This window comes from Mesoplodon mirus (assembly GCF_964341445.2).
Source record: "Mesoplodon mirus genome assembly, chromosome: 16".
NCBI classification, from domain to species: Eukaryota; Metazoa; Chordata; class Mammalia; order Artiodactyla; family Ziphiidae; genus Mesoplodon; species Mesoplodon mirus.
Window position 1 is genome coordinate 44,383,205 of NC_138992.1, and position 13,762 is coordinate 44,396,966.

Sequence of the window (13,762 nt, forward strand, 5' to 3'; positions counted from 1 at the left end):
TGCCCATTAACAGACAACTGGCTTAAGAAGATATGTTTGTATATATATATACACACAGAGTACTACATTACTCAGCCATAAAAAAGAATGAAATACTGACATTTGCAGCAATGTGGATGAACCTAGAGAATATTATGCTTAGTGAAATGTCAGTTAGACAAAGAAAAATAGTATATGATATCACTTATGTATGAAACTAAAAAATAATGCAAATGAATCTATCTACAAAACAGAAACAGACTCACAGACATAGAAATCAAACTTGAGGTTACCGAAGGGGAGAGAGAAGCAGGGAGGGGCAAATTAGGGTTATGGGATTAACAGATACAAACTGCTCTACATAAAATAGATGAGCAACAAAGATATATAGCACAGGGAATTATACCCATTATCTTCTAATAACCTATAATGGAATATAATCTGCAAAATACTGAATCTCTATGCTGTACACCTAAAACTAACACAATATTGTAAATCAACTATATTTCAATTAAAACATAAATAAAATAAATATTTCAATTCATATAGAAGATATTTGGCTCAATCAGTAAAGATCCCTGGAAAGAACATAAGTTGCCTTTTCAATTTGAAATCAAATCTATGCAGGCATGTGCTGATAAAGCACATGAGAAGACAATGATTAGAGGATTCAGACGTGACTACATAGCCTTCCTTCCTTCCTTCCTTCTTTCCTTCCTTCCTTCCTTCCCTCCTTTCTTCATTTGTTCTTCTCACCTATTCAAAGTAGTTAGGGAAAAAAATCACTCCCCAATTACAAAGGAAGTAACTGAGAAGAGAGAATTACAACACTCAAGCTCTGAACAGGAGCTTAAGTTGTGAATCTAATTAATGTTTATTTTGAGGTGGTACAGTGCAGTGTCATTCAAACTGTTTGAAAGTTACACACTGCAGGCCATGTGCCGGGGCAATTAGGGGTCCAATGAACTCAAAGAGGGAAGTTAGGTGAAAAAGTCAGAGACTAACATAGATGAAAGGAGATAATTCTCTCTCCACTTATCATGATGAGGGTTCATTTACTCATTCTATGACTTAACACACACACTTAGTGCCTTCTATGTGTCAAGTGCTATACTAGGAACTTGGAATACAATGATAAAAAGACAGAGCCTCTATTTTAAGAAGGCTACAGTCAGGTAAGGGAAATAAACACTCCAACAAGCAACTGCCATACACATGATCATTGTTCAAGACAATGGTTCAAGAGCCAGGTACAGTGTGCAATTTAAATACAGAGCAAAGAATGCCCAAATTCGTGTGGAGTAAGTCAGAGAGAGCTTCACAGAGGAGACATCAACAAGGCCTGAGTTAACAGATAAATAGTAATCTGCTGGATAATCAGAGGGAGGGTAAGCAAAAGCATGGAAGTAGATGATATCTTCTCATGTTTGTAGGAGTATGTGTTGTTCAGCATTGGTAGGATATAAGGGACAGGATTGGGAGATATTTAAGGAGAAAAGACAGCAAGGAAACGGGATGCTACAAATCAGTTATGAGAGAGGAGGCTGAATATTTGGAAATATTCCTTGCTAGGTGCTCTAAATTTTATCCTGAAGTTTAGGTCGGTGTTTTTGACCATCTTCATCAGATCCTCCAGAGAATTCCCTAGAGCCTCACTGCTCAAAATTTGGCCTGTAGACTAGCAGCATCAGCATCATCTGGGAACTTGCTAGAATGACACCTCAGACATATTGAGTCAGAATCTGCATTTTAATAAGCCCCCAGGTGAGTTATAGGCATATTGACGTTTGAGAAGCACTGCCCTGATGTACTTGTTAGAAATGAATATTATTGATAGTTCTCATCTATTAAATCAGAATCTTTCAGTTGAGGCCCAGGCCTCATCATTTTTCTTTTCTTTTTTTTTTTTTTTTACAGGCTCACTAGGAGATTATATGACATATTAGATTTGAGAACCACTATGTGCAATGGGGAGCCATGGAGCAATTTTCAAAAGGAGAATGACATCCTCAAATTTTTCTATTAAAAGTGTTATCTGAACACACTATGGAATGTTTGGGGAATACTGGTGGTACACCATCAGGAGAGACAAGAGTAGAATAAATTGCCAGAAGTAATTTAGTCACAGAAAAAAGGACAATAGGTCATATCAAAGCTTTGAGGTGGTAGTGGGTAGGAGCCTGAAATTTCAGCAGTATATCTGTATAACCCAAGATATGGCAAGCAGGGAGGGAAGGTCAGGGATGGCTTTGGAAGTGGCTAAGCTTGAACTAATTAACATTTTATTCCTATTACTATGACTCATGATCCTTATTTGAATCATGTTACCAATGTGAGCTGGGCAAATGTGTTTAGCATTAGAGAGAGAAAAATTTAGAACAAATATTTACTCTTTCAAACTCTTGTCCTTTGTAACTGGGATAACCTCCAGGAGAAAAGACCTACTTTTATTGAAACCTCTATGTGGGTTTGGAGAAGGTCATGTAGAGGACGTGACCACTGGTTGAACTGCAAGTTATACCTGGGCAATTGGAGGCTTCTCATCCACTTTCCTGTCCTTGGAATGTATGCTTTCCCCAACATTCCCACAGTGGGAGCCATTTCCAAGGACACTACCTTGAGAGAGCAATCTGGACGTTGTATGTGACTGAATCCAGTTAAAACCTCTATATAAACTTAAGATTCTGGTGGGAGGGTGCAGAGATCTACTCATTTTCTAGCTGCCCAATACAATCCTTGTATGTAAACCTTGTATGGAAGGGTAAGTTCCCTTGTCCACTAAACCTGCCACCTACCAATGTGGAGTGGTCTGCCTCTTTCTTTGGTTTCCCTGTGCCCTCTGTGTACAAGGGCCAATTTGCAAACCAATAGGGTTTCATGGGCAAGAGCAAAAGAGAACTGTATAGCACATATAGAAATGTGTGAGAACCAATTCTCCTCAGTTTAAGTGAAGAGGCTTTGAAAAGTAAGAGTTTAGATATTGAGTATAATTAAAAAATAGAGCAAGAGTTATAAACAGATGCATTTAATAAATTTTCTGTCAGAAAGGAAATTATCTCCTCATGGATGTTCAATGCAACATCTTCTCTATTAAAATGCTGACAAGGGAATTCCCTGGTGGTCCAGTGGTTAGGACTGCACTTTCACTGCTGAGGGCATGGGCTCAATCCCTGGTCAGGGAACTAAAATCTCACAGGCTGCGTGGCCAAAACAAGAAAAAGAAATGCTAACCAAAGGTTAGTTTCTCCCTTCCTCCTTCACTACTTTACTTAATTGGTGGTGTCACATCACTAGATTACAGAGTTTTCTTCTATTCTGCATCTCAGTCCTCCAAGTTGTTGAGTTTTTGGATCTGACCCAAGAATTCCAAGTCAGAACCAGAGAACTAGCTGCCAAAAAGATCACACTGGGAACTGATCTCACAAAGCATTTTCATGAGTTTAGTTGAGGTCCACAGTGTGTACCTTGCTGTAACTTCCCAAGAGTTGTATTAGATAGGAAAGAAAATAACTGAGCTGACCAAGACAAAAAGAGAGAGTTAGAACACCCATGTTGTGAATAAAGGCATCAGTCGAAAATCTAAGAATGAGTTATTTTGAGAGGATGCAGATCAGTGTCACTCAAACTGTTCTACAACTCTTTTAGGTGATTTTATAAATGTGCCAAGTAGCCATAGCTCTAAAAGTCTGGAGTAGAAACGATTTTCTAGTACCCAGACTCAGCTGGTACAAGTCCCTCAACACTGCCCAGGATCTGGCAATGCAATGTCGTGCTCCTATACAGTCTGACTAAGGGGAATTTGGGCACAGAAACTTAAAGGAACCTTGCATATAAGGCTTATACAATTCTTATGGGAGTTTCCTCAGTTTTATCAATCTTATTTACAGAATTTAGCTAACTTTTAAAGTAATTGGCAGGTAAAAACTAACTAGATGAAAACTTAGGCTACTGAATATATTCAAACTTGCTCATAAAGCTTTCTATATGCTTTCAGATCAAGCACTCTAGCTATATGAACTTTCACTGTAATTATTCATCACCCGTCCTTAAGTATCTTAAAATATTCAGGTACCAAGTTGAAGATTTGCAAAATAGTTCAATAAAAATGAACAAGAGTAGAGAGAACTTTTTGGCTGAGAGAGAAGTGCAACTGCACTGGTTTATGAACAGAAGATATTCAAGATTTTAAAAGAGTCACTCAAGAGGGTCTGAAACTACATTCTATGTGTCTTCTGAGAATAGCTCTGCAAGGTGAAAATGAAGTGGCAAATCTCAGTTAAGGAATTCAGTGATAAGCAAGCCAGGGGTAGTACCTGAGCTCCTTTGGTGGGAGTGCTGAGTCCAAGCTGCTGGACTAACAGAGAACCTCAGACCCCAGGGGATATTAATTGGAGGGAGGTCTCCTGTAGGTCCTCATCTCAGTTCCAAGACCTGGCTCTAGTCAACTGCCTGCAAAGTCCAATGAGGAAGGCCTCAGGCCAAACAATCAGTAAGAAGAAACACAGCCCTACCCATCAAAAAAAATAAGATGACAGCGCTTTCCTGGCGGTGCAGTGGTTGAGAGTCCACTTGCCAATGCAGGGGACACAGGTTTGTGCCCCAGTCCAGGAAGATCCCACATGCCATGGAGGAGCTAGGCCTGTGAGCCATGACTGCTGAACCTGCACGTCTGGAGCCTGTGCTCCGCAACGGGAGAGGCCACAACAGTGAGAGGCCCGCGTACCTCAAAAAATAAATAAATAAATAATGAGATGACAAAAAAATATGTTACAGATGAAGGAGCAAGGTAAAAACATGGCCAAATAAATGAAAAGAAAATAGACAACCTACCTGAAAAATAATTCACAGTAATGACAGTAAAGGTGAACCAAAATCTCAGAAATAGAATGGAGACACAGAACAAAAAAATACAAGAAATGTTTCACAAAGAACTAGAAGAAATAAAGAACAAAAAAATAGGGATGAGCAAAACAATAATTGAAATGAAAAATACACTTGAAGGAATCAATAGCAGAATAGCTGAGGCAAAAGAACAAATAAGTTAGATGAAAGATAGAATGCTGGAAATAACTGCTGAGGAATAGATTAAGAAAAAAGAATGAAAAGAATTGAAGACAGTCTCAGTGACTTCTGGGACAATATTAAATGCACAAACATTTGAATTACAGAGGTCCCAGAAGAAGAGAAAAAGAAAGGATATGAGAAAATATTTGAAGTCAAAAACTTACATAACATGGGAAGGGAAATAGCCACTCAAGTCAAGTAAGTGCAGAGAGTCTCAAACAGTATAAACCCTTGGAGAAACACACCAAGACACATATTAATCAAACTAACAAAAATTGGGCTTCTCTGGTGGCGCAGTGGTTGAGAGTCTGCCTGTCGATGCAGAGGACGCAGGTTCGTGCCCCGGTCTGGGAAGATCCCACATGCCGTGGAGCCGCTGGGCCCATGAGCCATGGCCGCTGAGCCTGCTCATCCGGAGCCTGTGCACTGCAATGGGAGAGGCCACAACAGTGAGGGCCCCGCGTACCGCAAAAAAAAAAAAAACCTAACAAAAATTAAATTCAAAGAAAAAATATTAAAAGCATCAAAGAAAAGCAAAAAATAATATACAAGGGAATTCCCATAAGGTTATCAGCAGATTTTTCAGCAGAAACTCAGCAGGTCAGAAGGAGTGGCAGGATATATTTACAGTATTGAAAGGGAAAAACCTGTAACCAAGATTACGCTACCCAGAAAGGACCTTATTGACATTCGACAGAGCAATCATAAACTTCACAGGGCTTCCCTGGTGGCGCAGTGGTTGAGAGTCCGCCTGTCAATGCAGGGGACACGGGTTCATGCCCCAGTCTGGGAGGATCCCACATGCCACGGAGTGGCTGGGCCCGTGAGCCATGGCTGCTGAGCCTGCATGTCCGGAGCCTGTGCTCCACAACAGGAGAGGCCACAGCAGTGAGAGGCCTGCATGCCACACACACACACAAAAAAACTTCACAGACAGGCAAAAGCTAAGAGAATCAGCACCACCATACCAGCTTTACGACAAATGCTAAAGGAAATTCTCTAAGCAGGAAACACAGGAGAAGAAAAAGACCCACAAAAACAAACTCAAAGAAATTAACAAAATGATAAGAGGAACATACATATCAATAGTTACCTTGAATGTAAATGGATTAAATGCTCCAACCAAAAGACCCAGGCTGGCTGAATGGATACAAAAACAAGACTCAGGGCTTCCCTGGTGGTGCAGTGGTTGAGAGTCCACCTGCCGATGCAGGGGACACGGGTTCATGCCCCAGTCCAGGAAGATCCCACATGCTGCAGAGTGGCTGGGCCCGTGAGCCATGGCTGCTGAGCCTGCATGTCCGGAGCCTGTGCTCCACAACAGTGAGAGGTCCACGTACCGCCAAAAAAAAAAAAAAAAAAAAAAACAAGACTCATATATATGCTGTCTACAAGAGATCCACTTTAGACCTAGGGACACATACAGACTGAAAGTGAGGGGACAGAAAAATATATTCTATGCAAATGGAAATCAAAAGAGAGCTGGAGTAGAAATTCTCATATCAGAGAAAATAGACTTTAAAATAAAGAATTTTACAAGAGGCAAATAAGGACACTACATAATGATCAAGGGATCAATCCAAGAAGAATATATAACAATTATGAATATGCACCCAACATAGCATCACCTAAATACATAATGCAAATGCTGACAGCCATAAAAGAGGAAATTAACAGTAACACAATAATAGTGGGGGACTTTAACACCCCACTTACACCAAAGGACAGATCATCCAGACAGAAAATAAATAGGGAAACACAGATTTAAATGACACAATAGACCAGATAGATTTAATTGATAGTTATAGACGTTCCACAAAAAAGCAGCAGAAGATATTTTCACCTCAGTGCACACAGAACATTCTCCAGGATAGATCACATCTTGGGTCACAAATCAACCTTCAGAAAACTTAAGAAAATTGAAATCATATCAAGCATCTTTTCTGACCACAACACTATGAGGTTAGAAATCAATTAGAGGAAAAACCTGTAAAAATCACAAACACAAGGAGGCTAAACAGTACACTGCTAAATAACCAAGAGATCACTGAACAAATCAAAGAAGAAGAAAAAGAAAATACATAGAAACGAATGACAATGAAAAAACGATGACCCAATACCTATCAGACACAGCAAAAGAAGTTCTAAGAGGAAAGTTTATAGAAATTCAACCTCATCTTAAGAAACAAGAAAAATCTCAAATAAACAATCTAACCTTACAGCTAAAGCCACTAGAGAAAGAAGAACAAACAAAACTCAATGGTAGTAGAAGGAAAGAAATCATAAAGATCAGAGAAGAAATAAATGAAATAGAGACAAAGAAAACAATAGCAAAGATCACTAAGATGGAAAGTTGGTTCTTTGAGAAGATAAAAAATAAAATGATAAACCTTTAGCCAAACTCATCAAGAAAAAAAGGAAGAGGACTCACATCAATAAAATTAGAAATGAAAAAGGAGAAATTACAATGGACACAGCAGAAATATAAAAAAGATCATAAGAGACTACTACAAGCAACTATATGCCAATAAAATGGACAACATGGAAGAAATGGACAAATTCTTGGAAAGGTACAACTTTCCAAGCCTGAACAAGGAAGAATGACAAAATATAAACAGGCCAATCACAAGTAATGAAATTGAAACTGTAATGAAAAAATTTCCAACAAACAAGAGTCCAGGATCAGATGGCTTCACAGGAAAATTCTACCAAATATTAAGAGAAGAGCTAACACCTTTCCTTCTCAAACTCTTCCAAAATATTGCAGAGGGAGGGCATTTCTGAACTCATTCCACAAGGCCACCATCACCCTGATACCAAAACCAGACAAAGAGATCACAAAAAAAGAAAATCACAGATCAATATCACTGATGAACATAGACACAAAAATCCTGAACAAAATACTAGCAAACAGAATCCAACAACACATTAAAATGATTATACACCATGATCAAGTGGGATTTATCCCAGGAATGAAAGGATTATTCAATATATGCAAATCAAACAATATGGTACACCATATTAACAAATTAAAGAATGAAAACCATGTAATCATGTCAATAGATGCAGAAAAAGCTTTTGACAAAATTCAACACCCATTTATGATAAAAACTCTCCAGAAACTGGGCATAGAGGGAACATACTTCAACATAGTAAAGGCCATATATGAGAAACCCACAGCAAACATCATTCTCAATGCTGAAAAACTGAAATCACTTCCTCTAAGAACAGGAACAAGACAAGGATGTCCACTCTCGCCACTCTTATTCAACATAGTTTTGGAAGTTTTGTCATGCAAATCAGAGAAGAAAAAGAAATAAAACGAATACAAATTGGAAAAGAAGAAGTAAAACTGTCACTGTTTGCAGGTTCTGTGATACTATACATAGAAAATCCTAAAGATGCCACAAGAAAACAATGGGAACTAATCAATGAATTTGGTAAAGTTGCAGGATATGAAATTAATGTGCAGAAAACTCTCACATTCCTATACACTAACAACAAAAGATCAGAAGGAGAAATTAAGGAAACATTCCCATTTACTATTGCAACAAAAAGAAAAAAAACAGCTAGGAATAAACCTACCTAAGGGGGCAAAAGACCTGTATGCAGAAAAGTATAAAACACTGGTGCAAGAAATCAAAGATGACACAAACAGATGGAGAAATATGTCATGTTCTTGGATTGGAAGAATCAATAATGTGAAAATGATTATACCATCCAAAGCAATCTACAGATCCACTGCAATACCTATCAAATTACGAATGAGATTCTTCACAGAATTAGAACAAACAATTTTACAACTTGTATGGAAACACAAAAGACCTCGAATAGCAAAAGCAATCTTGAGAAAGAAAAATGCATCTGGAGGAATCAGACTTCATCACTTCAGACTATACTACAAACCTACAGCAATCAAGATAGTATGGTACTGGCACAAAAACAGAAACACAGATTAATGGAACAGGATAGAAAGCCCAGAGATAAACCCATGCACCTGTGGTCACCTTATCTTTGACAAAGGAGGCAAAAATATACAATGGAGAAAAGACAGCCTCTTCAATAAGTGGTGCTGGGAAAACTGGACAGCTACATGTGAAAGAATGAAATTAGAACATTATTTAACGCCATACACAAGAAACTCATAATGGATTAAAGAGCTTAATGTAGGACTGGACACAATAAAATGCTTAGAGGAAAACACAGGAAAAACACTCCCTGAGATAAACCACAGTAAGATCTTTTATGACCCACCTACTATAGTAATGAAAGTAAAAACAAAAATAAACAAATGAGCCCTAATTAAAATTTAAAAACTTTTGCAAAGCAAAGGAAACTATAAACAAGATGAAAAGACAACCCTCAGAATGGGAAAAAAATATTTGCAAATGAAGCAAAGGACAAAGGATTAATCTCCAAAATATTCAAAGAGCTCATGCAGCTCAATATCAAAAAAGCAAACAACCCAATCCAAAAATGGGCAGAAGACCTAAATAGACATTTCTCCAAAGAAGACATACAGATGGCCAAGAGGCACATGAAAAGATGCTCAACATCACTAATATTCAGAGAAATGCAAAACAAAACTACAATGAGATATCATCTCACACAAGTCAGAAAGGCCATCATCAATAAATCTACAAACAATAAATGCTGGAGATGGTGTGGAGAAAAGGGAACCCTCTTGCACTGTTAGTGGGAATGTAAACTGATACAGCCACTGTGGAGAACAGTATGGGAGTTCCTTTTAAAAACTAAAAATAGAACTAGCATATGACCCAGTATGAGCATATACCCTGAGAAAACCATAATTCAAAAGACACAAGTACCCCAATGTTCATTACAGCAATATTTACAATAGCCAGGACATGGAAGTAACCTAAATGTCCAACAACAAATGAATGGATAAAGAAGATGTGGTACATATATACAATGAAATATTACTCAGCCATTAAAAGGAATGAAATTGGGTCATTTGTAGAGACGTGGGTGGACTTAGAGTCTGTCATACAGAGTGAAGTAAGTCAGGAAGAGAAAAACATATATCATATATTAATGCATGTATGTGGAATCTAGAAAAATGGTACAGAAGAACCTATTTCCATGTCAGGAACAGAGTTGCAGACATAGAGAATGGACATGTGGACACAGAGGGGGAAGGGGAGGGTAGGATGAATTGGGAGATTAGGACTGACATATATACACTACCATATGTAAAATAGATAGCTAGTAGAAGCCTGTTGCATAGCAGAGGAAGCTCAGCTCAGTGCTCTGTGATGACCTAGATGAGTGGGATGGGGGGTGGGAGGGAGGTCCAAGAGGGAGGGGATATATATATATATATATATATGATTCACTTCTTTGTACAGCAGAAATTAACACAACAATGTAAAGCAATTATATGCTAATAAAAAATTGAGTAAGAGGACAAAAACAGTTATAAGCTGCATAAGATCAGGAAAGTAATAATTTTGCTCCCAATAGATATTAGATCATAGCTAAGGATGGCACAAATAGGAAACCAGAGACTCAATGCTAAAGTTCATACACAATTACCTAATTAAAGTCAAGTTATGTATTGACTGGTAGGAATAAGTTATGGCCTAAAGCTGCTATTTAGGAAAGTGAGTAATCTTGACTTGCCTATATACTGCTGCTGGGCGTGCACACTGGAAGAATCTTTGACCAAGTAACTACACTTTTGGGAATCCATCTTACAGAACTACTTGTATAAGAATGCAAAGAGAATACAAACAAGGATATTTACTTCAGTGCTGTTTGTCCCAGTGGAAATTTGGAAACAACCTGAAAACCCAAAACAACTAAAAGGGATTTGGTTAAAAATTTTAAGGTAAATGGGGCACTATGCAGCCTTTTTAATAAAATGATATAGAACAGTGTGCACTTGTATTGATCATATAGTATACACATTGTTGGAAAAAAACATACACATATATATCAATGTCATTACATGTGTAAAAATGTTTGGAAGGATACATTCCAAGCAATTAGCAGTGGAGATCAGTATCAGGGGAAAGAGAAGTGAGTGAGAGCCTTTGACATTTTCTCTTATACACCTATATAATTCTGTGTTGCTAAATTTAAAAAAAATAGTTAAATATTACTTTGGTAAATAAAATAAGAAATATCTATACTTTATTTTAATAAAACATTTATTAAATTATTTTGAATTCTAGGTCCATAATTTAGCTGACAAACTAAATAAAAGCAACAGAATGAAAGTTTTAGATACTTAGACCCGTTAATTGGCTTCTACTAAAGAGCACAAGAAATCCATTTTCCATGTTAATCAAACACTGCCCCTCCCACATAAAAGGGAGTATTTTTGCTGGGTGTGAGTCTACATATTTCATTTGCTAGCACTGAAAACTTCGGTTTTAATTAGAATCCATTTTGATTATAATATGTTTACTTTATATTCATAAAATAATGAAAAATGAAACTTCACTCTGGAAATTAAAATGAATATTCTTGAACAGAGGGGGAGTATTATAACGCACAATTAGGAGTACAATCACTGGGTTTAAAAATATAGAGCAATTCTGTTGAATTAAAACCCCTTAACTAGTTCCCTAACTAAAATTATGCAGGAAAATCATAGTCAAAGCTTTTAAAATATAGAGTAGGTCCTTAATCTAGTTCTATTATTAGAGAAGACAAATTTTTGAGAACGAAGAATAAATCTCAAAAGTATTTGCCTTTTCATATTTCTAGCCTATTACTTTTGTTTCCACCCACAAAAACGAAGAAAATAAATGAAGAGGCCACTAAATCAGGAATTTAAGACATTTCTCCCCACTGAATCACTTGTTTTGCAAGTGACATTCCAGAATGGTTTAGGCAAGGTATGGGACAAAGTTGTTTTTACATATCAAGGGATCAGCTTTGCAAAAAAAATAACCAAAGCCTCTGCACAATATATTTGAAGTGAATAATGAAGTTGTATTAAACAACAATTTAAAAATATATTCAATCTGATGGAATATATTCTTGTGAAACTTATTGTACTAATTACAATTCTCCTGCTATGAACAAATTAATAAGGGCCAACTCTTTCTTCAGTGAAATACATGCTTGAGCAAAACTCATGGATAAAGATAAATTCCTTGAGATCTCAGCTATCTTTTACTTTATTCCAGAATTCCTAATCTATGACATTAATTTCAGGGTTTGTAGAAATATGTAAGACAGTGTTCTTTTTTATTCTAAAGCAAATAATGGGTTTGATTGGCTTTAAATAAACTTACCACATAGTTCTTCTGTGTCAAGATTGCTGAAAAGATGAAAAAATGTATTATTATTTTGGTAATTTAAGTTTTTAAATAGTTAAATACAGTTATTCCCCAATCTGTATTGTTATATTAATAGATGATATGTAGTTATGGTATTTTCTCTTATAGATTCTACACTGTTGAAGTAGTCAACCAAATATTAGCAATGATTGTCAGATTTTGTCTTTAAACAGATAATTCTTGGGATTTGTGTTTCCCCCAGGTCATGCTGGGGGAATACTGCATAATTTTAAAGAATGTAGGCTCTGGAGCCAGAACACTTGATTTGAAATCCTAACTCCACCGTTTACCATCTATGTGGCCCTGAGTAATTTTCATCTATGTGTCTCAGTTCCTCAGTCCCAAGATTGGGATAATAATAATTTCTGTTTCATAAGAATGCCATAGTATTTAAATTGGTTAATAAATATAAAGCAGTTAAAAGAGTAATTGGCACAAATTAAACACTTAATAAATGTTAGCTGTCATATTCCTGACTTGGCAGAACTGCTAGAACTTCCATATCTAAATTCAACTTTTGGGTTAAGTTTGATTCAATGCTTATTTCAAATGATTTCTAAAATATAATGAAGAGTTACATTGCTTAATATTTACCTGTAAACAATAGAAACCCATTAGTATAATGAAAATAACTTCAAAAAAGCCAGACGAACTGTTAGCAGATATAGTACATTACTATCAGAAGAATAATGCCTTGACAAAGGAAGATATGGTACAAGAATTCAAGAATGGTCCAATATCAAGCAATACATCACTATAACACTACATCATAATTTAAAGAAGAAAAACTATCATATTAACAAATACTAAATGGGAATTTAATAAAATTCAACATTCATTCCTATTTTTAAAATTTAAGTGAAATAGGAATACAAGTAAATATTTTGAAGATGAAGACTAATAAAAACCAACTGCAAACATCAGTTAACTGAAAATCTTTGACTGCATACAGATGGTACATGTCAAAACTCAATGTAAATAAACTTTATAATTCAGTCCTCTTTTAAGAAGTAGTCAGGTTGATAGACAAGAGGGACACTGGTGTAAGCTTTCAAACACCAGTCCTTTTACCATTTTCATCACTAAATTTGTTATATAATTTTAAACTCAGGATTTTATCTTAGGACATTGAATATTTGATCCTGGGCAAATGACATCTCCATACTAGAGTAAATCTTTTTCTAGAGTAGTATTTGCGATCAGATAGAATATGCAAAGTCTTCTGTAATAGCTTTGGTGTGGACTCCTCTTCGTTCATTTATTTATCCCACAAACATATACTGCTATGTGTCAGGCATTGTTCTAACTGCCATAGATAAACAGGTTTCACGAACTACTGAGATGAATATCTCAGATCACTAGTCTCTAGCAGCTCAATTTAAAGGTAGACTTTGCAATAAATAAAT

The 13,762-nt window shown here is 36.5% G+C and overlaps 1 protein-coding gene across 1 annotated transcript in view; it reads right to left on the bottom strand.

Annotated features, from left to right (window-relative positions):
* Positions 1-13,762, bottom strand: part of NECAB1 (N-terminal EF-hand calcium binding protein 1) — a 250,392-nt gene that overhangs the window by 135,380 nt on the left and 101,250 nt on the right. The window contains exon 4 of the mRNA XM_082601744.1: positions 12,312-12,337. Within this exon, the coding sequence (XP_082457870.1) occupies positions 12,312-12,337 (26 nt within the window). The remainder of the gene's footprint in view (positions 1-12,311; positions 12,338-13,762) is intronic.